The sequence below is a fragment of the Lepus europaeus genome, chromosome 11 (genome assembly GCF_033115175.1).
Source record: "Lepus europaeus isolate LE1 chromosome 11, mLepTim1.pri, whole genome shotgun sequence".
Lineage (NCBI taxonomy): Eukaryota > Metazoa > Chordata > Mammalia > Lagomorpha > Leporidae > Lepus > Lepus europaeus.
This window is the reverse complement of record NC_084837.1, coordinates 62271595-62290216: the sequence shown is the minus strand read 5'-3', so window position 1 is coordinate 62290216 and position 18622 is coordinate 62271595. Positions and strand designations below refer to the sequence as shown.

Below are 18622 nucleotides of genomic sequence, written 5' to 3'. Positions count from 1 at the left end.
TTCATGCCCCCTGACCCCTGGTCTCCACAGGCCCTCTCCATCCCATCCTCACCCCACAGCCTTGCTCATACAGGGTGATGAGTTTCCCCTTTGGTCTTCGCTCTAGCCGTTCCCGCTGTCTAAAATACCATATCCCCAGATCTTTGGATGGCTGTCCCCATGGCTTTCAACAAAAAGTTTTCCTCTTCAGAGAGAACTCTTCTGGCTGCAACAAAACGTTGGCCCCTTGGTGCTCCCATTTGTATCACCTTGCATAGTTGTCCTCACAGCATTCCTTATCATCTGAAGCTGTAACACTTGTTTTCTTGTTAATTGTTTATTTTTCTCCCTACCCTTTTAACCCAGGTTCCAGGAACTTAGCTTGTCTTCTATCCTGCTGTATTCCCAACTCCAACAGTGCCTGGCACAGGGGACGAGGCACACAGCCAACCCGTTGTGCATTGAGCGAACGCCTGACTTTGAAAAGGTCCAGCGTTTAAGCTGGTTACTACCAAAGCAGGGCCTAGAACCCAGGTTTCTACTGAATGCAGAGGAACTAAGACTGGGCTCCAAGTCAGCCATTAGGGGCACCCAGTCCTCCTGGTCAGAGGAGAATTCAAAGAGCCTCCATGAGAACTTATTACAATGATAATGCAAATAATAACATTACATAACATAACGGTGGGCAAGTGCTTACTGTGCACTTTCCACGTACCAGTGTTCTACTGTTCAATGTGGGCTCATTTACTGTTCACCATCACGTCGTGAAGTAGCTGTACTACTATGTGCTATTATGCTCTCTTTAAGATAAGGAAACTGAGGCACTGGACTGCTAGGTATCTCGTCTAACAAACGGCTGGCTATACACAACTCTACGTTCTTTCAAATCTTTCTGTTGTGCGGTGACTCAGCCTAACAGCTCCCCAAGCGCTTCCCTCCCAGGGACGGCCGAGGGCGTCCCAGAGCTCAGACGCGAGGTGGACAGGGCGGAGGCAAGGATTGGTGGAAAGGAATGGAAGAGTAATAGCGGAAGTCCCGCCCAGGCGAGGCGGAACTTCCGGGTGCAACGGGGCGGGGCGTGTGCGGACGGAGAGGAACCGGCAGCCCCGGGATGGTGCTGCTGGAGAGCGAGCAGGTCTGGTCGCACCCGACCGGCGCGGGGACGCATGTGGTTAGGGGCTCTGCCCGGGGCCTCTGTCTCCTTTTGCGGGGGGGGGGGGGGATGGGGACTTGATGGCGGCGGGGAGGCTCTGGGGCTGCTCACGAGGCCGGGCTTGTTGTGTTCCAGTTCCTGACGGAGCTGACCAGACTCTTCCAGAAATGCCGGTTGTCGGGCAGCGTCTTCATCACCTTGAAGAAGTGTAAGCAGCCGTGGTCGCGGCAGGGCCGGGAGGAAGCTGGGAGAGGGCGCCGTGGAAGCCGAGCAGCTCCCGGCCCAGGAGACCGACGTCTGGGAGCCGGCGGGGTCGGCTGCGGATCCCCGCCTCGCCGTTTCTCCACCCTGTGCTGGGCACACTCGGGGCTTAGGGCCCCGAGAGTATCAGGGTTCGTGGCTCGCGCGGCCCCTAGCATTTCGCACCTAGCTCGGGCCTGGTTACAGTGGGTCCCAAGCACGTCAGGGCTCATCATTTTGTCAGGTACCCCAGCGCCCCAGTTTTGAGTGAGGTCCGTAGTGGAAGTAGCGGTGGTTTCTGCAAGGTTTGGCGGATGCTGTGGCTAACGGAGCTGGAGCGGGGGTGGGGATTAGGGCGCCTCTTCGGACCCTCCCTCTCTGGGTTGGCTTCTTGTCTGCCTGTCAGCAGTGTGTGTGGCTGTGTTCACAGCAGGCCGCTTTTCTTGCAGATGATGGTCGAACGAAACCCATCCCAAGGAAAGGTTCTGTGGAGGGCTTTGAGCCCTCAGACAACAAATGTCTGTTAAGAGCTACTGATGGGAAGAAGAAGATCAGCACGGTGGTGAGCTGGATTCCCCACACGACTTTTGGGAATTTAAAGAGGCACTCAACTGAGGATGGGACATGTCGGAGTTGGGCTTTTATTTATTGACTTTATTAAATAAAGGCTGGTGGATGGCTCTCAGCCTATTTTCAGATCAGGACCTTCCTTTACTACTTCAGTTCTAGAAACTGTAACAAAAGGAAAATGAACAAGGCAGAGGTCAAAAACTTGTTCTGCTAAAATTTATGAGGCACTGGCAGTAGCCTGACTCCTAACTGCACTGTAAGGGGCAGTTGGTGCAGTTCCTCTTCCCCTCACCGTGCTGGACAGTCAGTAAAATTTCTTGGTGCTAGAGGATTCGTTTATTTTTAAGGTGATTATTCCCTTATCTCTGTGGTTCTCATAGCAAGCGTGCAGTATTTGCTAGGCTTGGTACTTGAGAGAATGTACTGGTACATTTAATCAAGAGGCCCAGGCTTTGTGTTTACTGTGAAGGTTAAATGTGGCGAAGGAGGACTCTGGATTCAGAGTGCATACTCCTTTATCCTGGAGCAGAGCCACCCTGCCCTCTAATGACATCTGTGGTTAGTCCACACTCAGGAGAATGAGCCTATAAATTCATTCATGAGCCACCCTTTACAAGTAGTCTTAAGAAGACTACAAAGCCGGCGCCGTGGCTCAATAGGCTAATCCCCTGCCTAGCGGCACCAGCACCCCAGGTTCTAGTCCCGGTCGGGGCACCGGATTCTGTCCCGATTGCCCCTCTTCCAGGCCAGCTCTCTGCTATGGCCTGGGAGTGCAGTGGAGGATGGCCCAAGTGCTTGGGCCCTGCACCCCATGGAAGACCAGGAGAAGCACCTGGCTCCTGGCTTTGGATCAGCGCGGTGCGCCTGGCGCGGCGGCCATTGGAGGGTGAACCAACTGCAAAGGAAGACCTGGCCGGCGCCGCGGCTCACTAGGCTAATCCTCTGCCTTGCGGCGCTGGTACACCGGGTTCTAGTCCCGGTCGGGGCACCGATCCTGTCCCGGTTGCCCCTCTTCCAGGCCAGCTCTCTGCTGTGGCCAGGGAGTGCAGTGGAGGATGGCCCAGGTGCTTGGGCCCTGCACCCCATGGGAGACCAGGATAGGCACCTGGCTCCTGCCTTCGGATCGGCGCGGTGCGGCGGCCATTGGAGGGTGAACCAACGGCAAAAGGAAGACCTTTCTCTCTGTCTCTCTCACTGTCCACTCTGCCTGTCCAAAAAAAAAAAAAAAAAAAGAAAGACCTTTCTCTCTGTCTCTCACTCTCTCACTGTCCACTCTGCCTGTTTAAAAAAAAAAAAAAAGAAGACTTACACAGTAAAGCAAGCCTAAGTGGTGTCCGAGAGTAACGGTGATGTCGTGAAATACAAAAACCTCAGGAATCTTCCTCAGAGGTACAGTTTCTCTTCTGGTAGCTTGCAGGGTGCTAAACAACTGAACTAGTGGAAGGAAACTTTATAAATAAGATACAGAGAAAGTAGTATAAATATACTTTTGCAAGTAAAAAATTAACACTGAGAAGTCTGACATCTTACTCAAGCCGGAGGGGAAACTCAGCGCCAACTAGGTAGGGGATTTCCTTCAACAGAGGTAGGAAGTGTAGCTTGTCTGGGAGCCCAGTTTTTTTTGTTTTGTTTTTAAATTTAATTTATTATTTTTTTTTTTACTTTTTGACAGGCAGAGTGGACAGTGAGAGAGAGACAGAGAGAAAGGTCTTCCTTTTGCCGTTGGTTCACCCTCCAACGGCCGCCGTGGCCAGTGCGCTGCGGCCGGCACACCGCGCTGATCCGAAGGCAGGAGCCAGGTGCTTCTCCTGGTCTCCCATGGGGTGCAGGGCCCAAGCACTTGGGCCATCCTCCACTGCACTCCCCGGGCCATAGCAGAGAGCTTGCCTGGAAGAGGGGCAACCGGGACAGAATCCGGCACCCTGACCGGGACTAGAACCCGGTGTGCCGGCGCCGCTAGGCGGAGGATTAGCCTGTTGAGCCATGGCGCTGGCCCTAGGAGCCCAGTTTTGATTTTTGCATCTGGGTGCATTGCACTGTGGAAAAAGACACAGAGTTACCTTGCTCATTTCTCAGGAAGAGGAAAATGGAGTAGAAAACTGGTCTTCAGTGTACTGTGACCCCCAAAGTTGGGAAGAAGTATTTTGAAGACTAGGATGTACTTTATGAGGCTTCATCCTATTAATTGGGTGGAGAGAGGGTACCTGTATGGATGATTGGAGTAACCTCTGTTTGCCTTCTTTTCCAGGTGAGCTCCAAAGAAGTGAATAAGTTTCAGATGGTGAGTGTTAGGTGTTTCCTATCTTCTCGAGGCACGAGTCAGCATGACAGAATGCTCTGTTAAGATTGATATTTTGGTTCACTGCTCTCCTTAATAATTTTTACCGAATCTTTTCTAGTAAAAGTTTCCATGGTGTAGATTTCAATACATGCACTATCTTCCTTTCTAACTTTTAAGCTAGATTTTTGTCTTAGGCTTCAGGTATACTCTGCCTACAGTATAATTGAACAAGAAGTTGTCTTAGTTTTTCCCTTTTGCTAATTAAAAAAGAAAACTGAAAAGCCTAATTTACTGTGGGCCAGTGCTTCCGAAGCCACTGTAGTATGAAAGAGCATTCTGCGCTTAGACCGTTTTCTAGACCAAGTGTCCCAGACAGTTTTGTGGCATATGCTCCTTATCAGGTAGGCTTTCTGATTCTGACTGCCCAAAACTAGTACAGGGACGGCTGCCCCATTTGTACCCCTTGCACCCAGGTCATGCCCCGTGTTTTTCAGGCCTATTCAAACCTGTTGAGAGCCAACATGGACGGACTCAAGAAGAGGGACAAAAAGAGCAAGAGCAAGAAGAGCAAAGCGGCGCAGTGAGAGAGAGGCAGGGAAGGTCCTGTTCCCACCACCTAACCACTGAATTGCTAGTCTTCCTTTGTTTTTTTTTCCCTTTTGGCCACAAAGCTAGGTTTCTGGCTCCCCATAGCTACTGTTTTCATGTGCGATTAGGGTCATCTGGGAGAGAAGGGTTGAGTGTTTACAGGGTAGTTGTGGTGAGAAGCCAGTTTATTTTAGATCTGGTTGATTGGTCTGTGTTGCATGGTTGTATTTTCCTGGATTATAGCTTAAAAGTCTCCGTAGTCATCTCTGTGAAGTGCAATGTATCATTAAACCTGTCTATGAGCATAGACTGTCTCTTCTTCTTTTCATACCCCGTCTTCATAGTTCTGGTGATAACTACCAATTCTAGAATGTGATAAATGATAGGCTTTAGCCTTATCTTCTTGATTACTGGAATTGAAGCCTGACAGTTTTCTAAAAAGTCATGTTCTTTCATGGGCTAAAGATAAAATCATTAAGAATAAAGACTTCAAGGTAACACTGATTTTTGGTTTTCTATGCCCATTAGGTTGGACATTTTCAAGTGCTTAGTTGGAAAGAACATGGCTGTGTTTTTGTGTGTGTGTGTGTGTCCTAGCTCCATAAAAACTTCAGTGTTAATAGATTTGCAGTTAACAAGCAGCAGATATATGAAAGCTTTTATTGTATCCAAAAGATAAATTTATAATATATTACACATGAAAAGCTGACAAAACTCAACTTTGTAGGACAGCTCCTTAGAATTTAAACTTAAAATTATAATGAATGTACAACATTCCAGTATTCCAGTGTAAGCCCCTGTCTTTGAACAATGTAATGACAGTTCTTCCAGGTTAAAATAAGATTCTGTAGTAGTCATCTCTATAGCTATACAGAAATAGCACAGACACCCTGCAAAAGAAGGGAAAAGGGAGATTATAAAGACAGACTCAATTTAATGGGCAAAGAGCAGACTTAACTGTAGGAGGTTAATTTAATCCAGACAGGGAGCTACTCACTAAAAAACTGTGTAAACAAGGGTCTGCAGTGTAAGGTTGTGTGTATGGAGACAGCAGTTGCCTCACAGGCTTCCACACAGCCTTTTAAATAGTTGGAAACACGAATGATTGGCATGTTGACAGGAAGGCACAAAATCAAAGGAGTTACAGTTATTTTCTTTCATTTAACATTTCTAGAAGTGAGTTCTGTGGGTGAACCACAGTGGGATAGCTGCTCCTGGAACCCAGGGTGTTGTTAAGACAAGATCGTGACTGTGAGTCACAGTCTGCGCAAGGTTTACTGGTTTGCCAGTTGCAGTTCTAACAACAGCTTATTAGCCATCAAACCTCAAAAGACACAATGTGCGTCACTCTGAATCCCCTCTTTGAGTTTTAGCCATGTGAAACCTACTATGCCTAAGTGATAACTTACTTTTTTTCTACTTTGATGTTATAAATTTCATCACAAACCAATTTGAGGTATCTTTGCTTCGGTAGGCGTGATAGCAGCTGCTTCACAGTTGTGTTAAATGCCTGTTCATCAGCATCCCACTAGGAAAAAAAAAAAAGACAACAATAGGGCACTTGGGTTATAACTGGATTTTTCTGAATCACTAAGGAAACATCATTGCCATTCCCCCCGGGTAGCCAGAAGCATCAGCTATAGGGAGACAGAACCGCTGGGTGGCTGCTGGGGTTCTGCCTTTGAAGCACAAGTTTTCCCTGAAACAAGACTGCAGGTGTCCAGTTAGGGCCTGGTTAACAAGGCCGCAGCCCGCGTGTGCTAGTGTGACTTCAGACCACTTGACTTCGGCCTGCTGCTTACTTTGTGTACAATGCGGTCATGTGACTGGACTGTAAGTAAATGGCCAGTATGATGGTGTATGCTTTAAAATTTCGAAAGTTGTAATTTAGGTTATTTGATGGTAAAGGCAGGAAGGATCTTCAGAAGGTTCATGGAAAATGCATATTATGAGAAAACAGCATGGATTGCAAAATCTTTTGCACTAATTTATTTTTCAATTTTATTTTTCCATGGACTTTTTCAAGTTTCCTTAAATGTACCTGTAACAAAGAAATAAATTTAGAAAGGACCTAAATTAATTTTAATTTTTATGAAAGATGTTCTGTGTTGTTCCAGTCTACAGACGAACTTCCCTAGCAGGGATGAGAGCGCAGCATAGTGATCAAGGGCACAGACTGCCAGTCTGCCTGGGTGCAAATCCTGGCTCTGCTCCTTGTGAGCTGGGTGACCTTGGGTTTCTTTCCCAAATGGTCCCATTTATCTGTAATATGGAAATAATGTCAATACCTGCCTCTGGGGTGGTTCTGATGAAATGAGTTAATGTTTGTAGAATGCGTACAAGGCCTGCCAAACCTGACACACGGCAAAAGTAGCATGCATTTGTTAAGGTGAAGGTAATTATTTCTGATATTAAAAAGCCACTAGAAAAAGTATGATTCTGTCAACAGAGGATTTGGGGATATTTATGTCAGAAAAAGGAACAAATTTCTAAATTCCTGGAGCTGCCAGGAAAATACTACCACTAAGGAAATCTAATACCATTTTCAATTTGACTTGGCAAGCTCATAGCAGAGGCCACAGTGCAAGAGTTTGTATTGCTTACCTCTAATGTTAAAAACTGTAAAATTGTTTCTTTGGGTAGATCCACCTGTTAACACACAAATGCACATCATCTGTGAGGCGACCAGGCAGCATGCATGGACTTGTGACTATGTGTAGCTTTGGATGGGGCAGCATGACAGGGCTGGCAGGGTTTGGGATGCTACCGTGCTGTAAACCAGCATGGCCTCGGCTGGACTGCAGCGTGAGGACTGAGTGCCATGACAGGTAAGCAGTGGGAACCCCTCCCTGTCCCACACACCGCACTCTAAGGGTTTGACATTGCTACATGTAGGATTAGTAAGGCAAAGGCTTGAGATATGGAGAAAGTGATAATTTTGGTTTTCATAAAAAATCCCTTCAGATTTCTCCCCATTCTTTGCAGGTTTAGATCATACATGGTTCACATCAGTGACAAAAAGGTCTGTATCCAAATACTGTTGACACTCAGTAAAAAAAAAAAAAGCTCTGAACTCAGAGGCAGCTACTTTGAGGATGGACAGAACCCGTCTTAAGATGCTAAAGAAAGCGACTTACGGCCAGAATCTCGATTTCACTGCTCTTCTGATGTAAGTTGGCAAGGGAGGTCTGAAGTCGGGTTTGCACCTAAGAAGAAAATGAAATTCAGAACATGGTAATCCAAATCATCTTTCCAGCCACCTCATTTCCTGTCCCAGAAAACAACTACAGGGTGATGAGCCAAAGCCTAGAGAGGATTCCAGGTACTTAATCTACCTCAGAGAGAGGAGTGTCCAGCCACTGGAATTTCAAGGGAAATGGTAGAATCTTTTGTGATCATTTAATAATTCTTATTGTTGCTAATTTCTTTTTAGTTTTGAGATAATTCCTAATAAAGGCTCAGAGCAATGAAATAGTACATGTGGAAGCAGATTTTAATATTAAACTAAATTTTAGGGCAAGATTTATTTACTTACTTGAAAGGTAGAATTACAGAAAGAGGGAGAGTGAGTGAGTGTGTGCTTACCTCCACTGGTTCATTCCCAAATGCTGCAATGATTAGGGTTGGGACAGGCTGAAGCCAAGAGCCTGGAACTACATCTGGGTCTCCTGCATGGATACAGAGGTCCAAGTCTTTGGGCCACCTTCTGCTGCTCTCCCAGGTGCATTAGCAGGGAGCTGGATTGGAAGCCAAGCAGTCGGGACTCTAGCCAGTGCCCATGTGGGATTGTAGCAATGCAGGCACTGGCTTAATGCACTGCACTACAACTGAGCCAGCCGCTGGCTCACTGATTAAGTGGCTGCTTGGGGCACCTCTGTTCCACATCAGTCCCTAGTATGAGTCTTGGCTCCTTTGCTTCTGATCCAGCTTCCTGGTAATGCGCAGCTTGGCAGGCAATGGGTGACGGCTCAAATACCAGGGTTCCTGCCACCCACATGGGAGATGCAAATGGAGTGCTGGGCTGCTGGCTTCAGTCTCGCCTGGCCCAGCCCTCTCTGTGGTGGGCATTTGGGGGAGTGAGGCAGTGGATGGAAGATCTCTTTTTGTCTCTTTTTCTTTGTTGCTCTGCCTTTCTAATAAAATGAAAATAGGAAAAAGAAGGTGACAGCAATGAGAACATGGAATTGAAATATAGTAAATGATGAAGACAGTAGGAAAACAAGAAAAATGGGTTTCTACTCAAATCCCGAGAAACAGCTAGGGGAATTTACAAAAATGAGGTACTTGATCATTTGTATTCCAGTCTAATTATATTTCTCATTAAAATAATATCTAATCTCTTAATATTCCCTTTCCTACATTTCCAAGGTACACTCTGATGCTCATATTCACTATATTTAACTCGTATTTCTATTTTTCTATTTATCTAATACTACAATACTACATCTGGGTAAAAATCAAGTATTTTACTTCTGAGGTTATAAGCTCATTTATGTTTTGCATAGCCCTGAGTACAGCATCAGGCATATAGCAGATACCAGATACCAGGGCATGTCTGAGAAACCTGCCTCGAGTCTTGTGATCAAAGTTTTGATCACAAGATACTTAGAACAAAAACAAAGAGAAATATTTCCCAGGAATTCCAGGGTTATTTCCTCCTAGTCCGTTTCCTCCTCTGTGGCTCACCTGAGGAAGCCGACCCGGCATACCTGAGTCTCATACCGCCTCCTGGTGCTGGCTGACAGTTTCTCCGGGGCCATTACGCTCACAATGGGAATAACTGTTGCTCCATGGATTTCAAACAAACCTAAGACAGAGTTTCAGAATTTATGGCTTTATCTGGTTTAACTTTCTGTATCACACTGCTAAGAGACAGCTAGCTAGTTTATTAATGGGCATCCTGTTTTCTATCTGCAACTACCTGCACCAGAGCAGGAGACGCCCAGAACCTCAATACAAGCAATTGTGATGCTTCTCTCCTCAGGTGGGTATTGGGGTGATGAAGGTGAAGGTCAGGCCACATGAGGCACCAAAGCCTGATGAACTTTGGAAAACCAAACTCAGTGTCTCCCTCCCTGTGATCCTTCTTTGAATTCCTCTAGGTATTTGAAATCTCATGACAGTCAAGGCTAACAGAAATGAATGGGGAAGACCCAATTCTGATAAAAGCCAAATATGTCTTCTCATGGTCTAAGCTGGAACACTTCGTCAGTGAGGATGACCGAGGTGATGACATTGAAGGCGCTGTCTATCACCACTGTTCCTCTGGGCTCCCGTCAAAGCAGTGTACACAGTTACTCCTCAGTGTCGGGGTGCCGGGGCCAGGAACCCCACAGTTGGCAACATCTGCTGATGTGCAAGTCTCTTTCTGTAAAATGGTGCAGCACTTGCATATAAGCTGCGCACATTCTTGTCTGCTTTAAGTCATTGCTGCATTATTCATAATACCTAATACACGGTAAGTGCTAGCTGGGTAAATTGTCCTTACACTGTCAGGAAAGAAAAGTCTGCATGATTAGTACACATGCAAAGTTTTTCCCCCGAATGTTTTCAATTCTAGGTTGGTTGAATATATAGAGGCAGACTCCACTGACATAGAGGCCTGATGATATAATGTTTTCTTCAAGGGATTTCAAAGTACTTTTTTATCCTTTTTATGGGAACAGTTTCTTGGCAAATTATCCACATTTTATCTATACAATAAACTGAGTCAACAGAGGATGAAACCACTTGTAGAAGGTAAACAGTGAGGTGGAGATACGCCACAGTCAGAAGTCGCCACTCCTTTCATTCTATTATCTTCTAGGGTGTGAGTTTCATAGCACAGGGATGAATTCTAGGTGGCACAATTTGTGGCCTATGTGTCATTTTGAAAATTGTTTCCAGTGTCACAAAGAGTTTGCCAATATCATAGAGCAAACACACAAGCATGTTCGATTATAATTAGTAATTATACCTGAAGCATTAGAAAATGACCCCTTCAGATTTTGCACTGCAAGATTATCGGAAACTTCTCTAAAAACAAGCAAACAAAAATAATTAGAAATCAGTCAATAGGGCAAAAGCAACACAGATAACTTACAGCGAGCTACATGTATAGTAAGCCACATTTTAAATTAAATAGAAAAACTTCTGCCTCTTGGTTATTAGTGGGAGGAAAAACAACAGAAATTTGCACTTAGTTATGGTTTTGGTCAAAAGCAAGGAAAAAATTACACAGGATGTCATTTTGAGTTAACAAATGTCCAAAGAAAATCCTCTGAGCTATTCAAGTGGGTTTGAAATCCTTGCTCAACACAAGAAGCTGATTTCCATGAAATGTAATAGGTATAGGGGCCAGTGCTGTGGTGTAGCAGGAAAGCTGCTGCCTGCATTGCCAGCATCCCATATGGGTGCCAGTTCGAGTCCCGGCTGCTCCAATTCCGATCCAGCTCTCTGCTATGGCCTAGAAAAACAATAGGTGGCCCAAGTCCTTGGGCCCCTGTACCCGCATGGGAGACCTGGAAGAAGCTCCTGGCTTCTGGCTTCAGATTGGCCCAGCTCCAGCTGTTGCTGCCATTTGGGGAGTGAACCAGTGGATGGAAGACCTCTCTCCCTGTGTCTTTGTCTCTCTGTAACTGCCTTTCAAATAAATAAATAAATCTTAAAAAAAAAAAATGCAATGGGCATTTTCATGCGCCTCAGAATACCAGCAGGTGTTAGCCACAGCACTTGCCCCCATTCATGACGGCTGTGGCCTTGGCAATCACCCGCAGAACACTTAGTCAAGGATTGTTTTATCAAAAGCTTTCCGAATGTTCCTTCAAATGCTGTGAATTAATTTATAGCCTCTGAGAGACACAGTAGTCTTGGCAAAACGGAAATAATCATTTGCACAGGTGAAAGATTTTCATAAAACTTTCCTGCTAAAACTAAATCCCATCTAGCCCTTGAGGCGTCTTAATAATGTTCACCCCCACACACCATTATTTGTTGGCTAATTTTTGTTTTCTTTTCTAACCTGTCTGCTCTGGATCTGTAATTATAATAGCTGGTGGCCTCAGAACATTTAAGAAAGCCTCATGGTGGACTGATTGAAGCTAAGTGCAAAAGGCAAGGTAGGAAGAAGGCAAGGTTTATTTTGTGTAAACCAGGATCTCTATCTTGGCATGACTGACATTTTGGGCCAGATGGTCCTTTGTTGGCAGGACTGGGGGGTGGGGGCCAGGGTCAGTCCTGTGCACTGGCCAGTGTTTGGCCTCCACAAGACAAGAGCGGAGCCTTTCAGCTGTGACAACCAAACATGGTTCCAAGTGTTAGCAGGTTTCCCCTGGGGAGTAAAATCACTGGATGAGAACCACTGATACAAGCCAGAGAAGGAGTAGATGCTTTCTCATTAGAAAAGTAAACACAGACAAGAGTCGCAAATACACAGAGAAGCTTAATGAGGAAAGTTAAGATCTCCTTATCATTCTAGCAATCAGAAATAATTACAGTTAAATATTTAGTACAGTTTTACGGATATCTTTTAATGTATAAGTCATATATTTGGCTAAACTAAAAATGGGATGTTAGCCTATTTGTGGACATCTTCCCACATCAATAAACTCAACTTTTCTAGATTCATCATTTTTAAAGGCACAGTATTTGACTATATTTGTCATAATTCAAACAGTGGTCTACCAATGCATATTTTGATAACTGGAAATGAGAAGTCCTCAAAGTGTGGTTCAGGGACCTTGCAGGCCTTAAAAGGGGCCTACAGAATAAAAATGTTTTTCTAATAATCCCAAGATGTTAATTTTCCTATTCACTTTCACCCTCTCACAAACGTGTAATAAGAGTTTTGCAGAGACTACATGATTTCTGATATCATAGCTGATTGAATGCAGAAGCTATTAGATATGAGAATTGTTTCTTCTATCAAGTATTAAAGAGACTACAAAATTTTAAAATGCAGTAAAGCAATTTGCAAATATGAAGAACAATTTTACTTTTCTTACTAATTTCATTTTCAAAATGCAGTTATTTTCTATTACAAATATGTTATGTAGTAGATAATGGCGTTATTTTAAAGGAAATTAGCATTTTAAAAATGTTTACATTTGGAGCTGGCCTTATGGCGTAGTCGGTAAAGCTACCACTTGTGACGCTGGCATCTGATGTGGGTGCCAGTTTGAGTCCGGGCTGTTCTATTTCAGATCCAGCTTCCTGCTAATGTGCCTGCAAAAGCAGTGGAGGATGGCCTAAGTGTTTGGGCCTCTGCCACCCATGTAGAAGATCCAGAAGAAGTTCCTGGCTGGCTTTGGTCTGGCCCACCCATGACTGTTGTGGCCACTTGGGAAGTGAACCAGCAGATGGAAGATCTCTCTCTCTCTCTCTTCCTCTCTATAACTCTGTCAAATAAATAAATACATCTTTAAATAAAAGTTTAAGCTTTAATTTCCAACACACAAAATATTGATAGCTATAACCCAAAAAACAACAGTTCTTTGGGATCCTCAAATAGTGCCAGTTTATACTCCTAGCATGAGTATATGAACTCTTTTCCCAGAACATACTGTATCTTTTTTTTAATTTAATATTTTAAAGATTTTTATTTATTTATTTGACAGAGTTACAGACAGTGAGAGAGAGACAGAGAGAAGGGTCTTGTTTCCGTTGGTTCACTCCCCAAATGGCTGCAATGGCCAGAGCTGCGCCGATCCGAAGCCAGGAGCCAGGTGCCTCCTCCTGGTCTCCCATGCGGGTGCAGGGGCCCAAGGACTTGGGCCATCCTCCACTGCACTCCTGAGCCACAGCAGAGAGCTGGACTGGAAGAGGAGCAACCAGGACTAGAACCCGGCACCCATATGGGATGCCAGTGCTGCAGGTGGAGGATTAACCTAGTGTGCCACAGCGCCAGCCCCACATACTGTATTTTTCAAATTAAATGGACAACATCTCATTGGAATTCACTGATTAGCAGACTGAATCGGACATGGAAGGAAGATTTTGGCTTCTCAGGCCTTTTAAAAATGATGAAATATTCCTGGAAATGGCATTGCTATGGCCTGAGTGTGTGGGACCCCAAAGGTTCGTGTGCCAGAAGCTTGGTCCTCAGCGTGGCAATGTTGAGAGCTGGTGGGATCCTAAGAGGTGGGTCCTCATGGAGGGTGATGGGGACATAGGGGCACCACCTTGGGAGGGACTGATGCTGAGCTTGTGAGTCAGTCCCATGAGAGTGGGCTGTGGTGGCGTGCGGTGACTCCCCATTCTTGGCCTCTTGTGCATGTGGCTGTTTCCCTTTCTGTTCTCTGACACAGCCAAAGGGACCCTCACCAAAGGCCGAACACTTGGAGCTGTCCAATCTTGGACTTCTCAGCCTCCTAAACTGTGAACAAAATGGACTTCTTCTCTTAATAAGCACTCATCCTCAGGTATTCTGGCACAGCGTCACAAAAACAGACGAATTCAGTTATAAAGAACAAGTGTGGAAAGCAAGATATGATTAATCCTATACAAGGGTCATATAATTAAACTGTTGACTGAGTAATTCGGAAGCAACAGAATAGCTTGTCAAAAGTGATCCTGACGTTTATCTTCCAAAAGGAAAACACTGACTTTTAAAATCAGTTTACGCAGGTTTACAGAGGTCACTGCGGCAGTTTTCCGGGCTTCAGCTCATAAGTTACCTGATATTCCTTTCGTCACTGACTTTAGTCCTCAGTTTGTGCACCACATGGTCCACAAGGTCAGACTCCAGCACGCGCTTCTCTGTTTGCCTTTCCTTCTCAAAAGACTTCACCTTTAAAAGAACGAAACAGACCCATCACTCGGAGGTTTCCAAAGCAACAAGGCTGGCTCACAGCACCGCCGTAAGACGACTCCGTCAGCAGTAAACGGGGTGGCACTGCTCTCCAGGGGATGCTGGGCAACATTTGGGGACAATTTTGGATGTTACAACAGTGGAGGTGCTATTGGCATCTAGTGTGTCAAGTCCAGGGGTTCTGCAAAACAGTGCACAAGGGAACTCCACAACAAAGAATTATCTCACCCAAAACTTCAGAAATATTGCTGCCAAGAGATGGGCATTTGCCACAGTGGCTAAGCCACTCAGCATTGCAGCTGAGCAACCCTGGTTCTAGACTCGTTGATCACAGATGATAGAATTAGGGAACAAAAAGAGCAGGGGCAAGATGACCCAGCTGCCATCTCCTCTGATTCAGTCACATGGTCTTCCCCTTTAAACATGCACTCAGCCACGAGGTGTCTCAGGCCCCACCATTATCTGTAACTCCTCCCTCTCTCCAAACCAAGTCCTGTCATCCTACTTTTTAAAAAAAGATTTATTTGAGAGAATAACAGAGAGAGGGAGACATAGATTGAAAGACAGTAGAGTTCTTCCATCTGCTGGTTCACTTTCAAATGGCCACAATAGTGGGGTATGGGCCACTCAGAAGGCAGGAGCCAGGAACTTCATCCTAGCCTCCCACGTGGGAGGCGGGGACCCAAGTACTTAGGCCATCTTCCGATTCCTTCCCAGGCCATTAGCAGGGAGCTAAGCTGGATTAGAAGTGGTATAGCTGCAGCTAGAACCAGAGCCCATATGGGATGCTGGCATTGCAGGCAGCAGCTCAACCCATCTCGCCACCAGTGCCAGCCCCCTGCATCTCATATTGGAATATCTGGGATTGAGCCTCTAAGCCAGCCTCCTAGGAGGTAGTGGTGATGGCTCAAGTACTTGGGTCCCTGCCGTACATATGAGAGGCCAGATGGAGCTCCTGCCTCCTGGTGTCAGCCTGGCCCAGCCCTGGCTATTGTGGACATTTGAGGAGTGAACTAGTGGATGGAAGATCTGTCACTCTGCCATTTAAATACATAAAATAAACAAATAAGCCTTTTTAAAAAAGGTGAAATAAAAACTTTTCAGACCAACTAAGAATTCATTACCAGTAGGGCTTCGCTGTAAGAACGAGTAAAGAGAAGTCCTTTAGGCAGAAGGAAATGATAGTAGAATAAAATCTGGGGGCTGGCGTTGTGTCACCAAGGTCAAGCCACCCTGTGTAACACTGGCATCCCAAATGAGTGCCAGTTTGAGTCTCAGCTGCTCTACTTCCAATCCAGCTTCCTGCTAATGTGCCTGGGAGGCAACAGAAGATGGCCTAAGCGCTTGGGTCCCTGCCACCCTTGTGGGAGACCCAGATGGAGTTTTAGGCTTCTGGCTTTGGCCTGGCTCAGCCCAGGCCATTGCATTGTTAGGAAGTGAACTAGTAGATGAGAGCAAGCTCATTCTCGCTCTCAAAATAAAGAAATAAATAAAATTTTAATAAAAGGCAGAGGTTGTCAGAGTGAATGAAAAAGCAAAATATAACAAGTAACTGTCATTAAGAAATCTACCTTAAATACAGGACCAAAAGGTTAGACATAAAAAGGATGGAAAATGATAAACAATGTAAACACTAACCAAAGATTTCAGAACATGAAATATTACAGGGATTAAAAAAAGATATTTCAAATGATGAGGACAATTCATCAAGAAGACATAAGCTCCTAAACACATATTTATTCAATAATTGCTTCAAAATACAAGAAGCACAAATTGATAGGACTGGATGAATCCACTATATAGCTGGAGTTTTCAACACTTCTCAGTAACAGGACGAGTTGGCAACATAATCAGGGAGGATACAGTAGGCTATGCAGACAGATACATTTTGGTTGAGATGCTCTTGGGATGCCCACGTCAGAGTTCCTGGATTCAGATTCTGGATCCAACCCTGATTCCAGTTTCCTGCTAATGCAGACCCTCGGAAGGAGCAGGTGATGGTTCCAGCACCGGAACCTTGCTACTCACATGGGAGACCTGAATTGAGTTCTCAGCTCCCAGCTTCAGCCTGGCCCAGCTCCAGCCATTGTGGGGACCTGGGGAGTGACCCAGTGAATGGGGATCTCTGTCTGTCTGTGCACATGCTCATGTGTGTATATGTGTATGTCTATCAAATTAAAATTAAAAACATAGAGACCCAGACAATGTTATCACCTAACATGACTTAATTGATATTTCTTGAACACTCCTCCCTAACGATACAGAATATATTTAACTTCCAATTGTACACAAAACATGCACAATAATAGACCATATTTTGGACTTTAAAAACATGTCTCAATAAAATTAAAAGGACTGAATCATACAGAGTAAGTTCTTTGGCTACAATGGAATTAAACTAGAAATTAATAAAGAAAGATACCTGGAAAATACCTGGATATTTGGAAACGAAACCGAATATTTCTAAATAATCCATGGTTCAAAGAAGGAAACATGGAGTAAATTAGAAAATGTTCAGAACTGAATGAAAATGCAAGTACTACCCACATAAATGTGTGGGACACAATTAGTGCAATACTTAGAGTGAAATTTATAGCACTGGGTCCTTACATTTAGGAAAGAAGGAAATCTAAGGTTAGTGCTCTAAACAAGGTGTCAGCAATTTTTTTTTTTTTTTGACAGGCAGAGTGGACAGTGAGAGAGAGAGAGAGAGAGAAAGGTCTTCCTTTTCCATTGGTTCACCCCCTAACGGCCGCTACGGCCAGAGCGCTGCGGCTGGTGCATCGTGCTGATCCGAATGCAGGAGCCAGGTGCTTCTCCTGGTCTCCCATGCGGGTGCAGGGCCCAAGCACTTGGGCCATCCTCCACTGCACTCCCGGGCCACAGCAGAGAGCTGGCCTGGAAGAGGGGCAACCGGGACAGAATCTGGCGCCCCGACCGGGACTAGAACCTGGTGTGCCGGCGCCGCAAGGCGGAGGATTAGCCTATTGAGCTGCAGCGCTGGCCGATTTTTTTTTTTTTTTGTAAAGGGCCAGATAGTAAATATTTTAAGCTTTGTGGGCTACATACAGTCTGTCAAACATTCTTTGTGTTTGAGAGGCAAAGAGTGCAGGAAGGAAGAGAGAGCACGAGCGAGAGAGAGCATGTGTACGCATCTCCAGCAGTTCACTCCCCAAATGCCCACAAAAGGTGGGACTGGGCCAGTCTGAAGCTAGGAGCTAGGAATTCAACTTGGTCTTCGATGTGGGTGGCAGGGACACAAGCACTTGAGCCGTCACTTGTTGTTGCCTCCCAGGGTGTGCATTAGCAGGAAGCTGGAATCATATGCAGAGCCTGGAATGGAACCCAGGCACTGTGATATGGGATGCAGGTGTCCTAACCAGTCTCCTCCCATTTTTAACAAAATATAAACATTATCCCTAGCTCATGGATTGTGCAAAATAGGCTGTGGGCTGGATTTGGCCCAAACTGTAGTTTGTCAATCCTCACCCTAGAATTCTACCTGAAGAAACTAGAAAAAGAATTCTGGGAAAAACACAAATTACCCAGCCTTATACTAGAAGAAAGAGGCAAATTGAACAGCTCCACATCTAGGCCCAGGTGGCTTTTCTGGTGAATTCTACCAAGTACATCAGGATAGAATTCTGATAGTAATGGTACACAAAATCTTACGGGAACATAGGAAGGGAGAGGACACTTCCATGTCATTGTAGGAGGCCGTTACCTAATATCAAAACCAGACAAAGGCTTAAGACCAAAACAGGGGGAAAGGTTGGAAAATATTGTTGATTATCTTTCTTCATAAAAATGAGAAGTAAGGTTATGAGGTAATAATGCAACCAGGTAAAACTTGTTAGGAAGTAGCCGGAGAATAGGCCAGCAGGTATCAGCCCTACCTGTTCCTCTTATTTTTGAAGATGGACAGAGAACAAAGCAGAAGCACAGGAACAGCCACAGCTTTGGTGCGAGGTCTAAGGAAGGTGCTTAGGTTCAGTCTCTCTGCTTTATTTTATACATGCTGTCC

General features: G+C 45.2%; 2 protein-coding genes across 6 annotated transcripts in view; one reads left to right on the top strand and one right to left on the bottom strand.

The window, feature by feature from the left end:
• The first annotated feature begins 1039 nt into the window (after positions 1-1039).
• SRP14 (signal recognition particle 14) lies at positions 1040-5118 on the top strand. The gene is made up of 5 exons (XM_062205614.1): positions 1040-1114; positions 1268-1340; positions 1822-1934; positions 4191-4223; positions 4718-5118. The coding sequence occupies exons 1-5, from the start codon at positions 1091-1093 to the stop codon at positions 4805-4807; spliced, it is 333 nt and encodes a 110-aa protein (XP_062061598.1). The 5' UTR covers positions 1040-1090; the 3' UTR covers positions 4808-5118.
• Positions 5119-5457: 339 nt separating this feature from the next.
• Positions 5458-18622, bottom strand: part of EIF2AK4 (eukaryotic translation initiation factor 2 alpha kinase 4) — a 119499-nt gene continuing 106334 nt past the window's right edge. For 4 of the 5 annotated variants that reach the window (XM_062205609.1, XM_062205611.1, XM_062205613.1 and 1 more), the window contains 7 exons: positions 14465-14577; positions 10768-10826; positions 9521-9618; positions 7949-8017; positions 7416-7460; positions 6221-6339; positions 5458-5701 (listed from right to left, as the gene is read on the bottom strand). In XM_062205609.1, the coding sequence (XP_062061593.1) occupies positions 5644-5701; positions 6221-6339; positions 7416-7460; positions 7949-8017; positions 9521-9618; positions 10768-10826; positions 14465-14577 (561 nt within the window). In that variant the 3' untranslated portion in view covers positions 5458-5643. The other variant, XM_062205610.1, reaches the window with a different exon arrangement.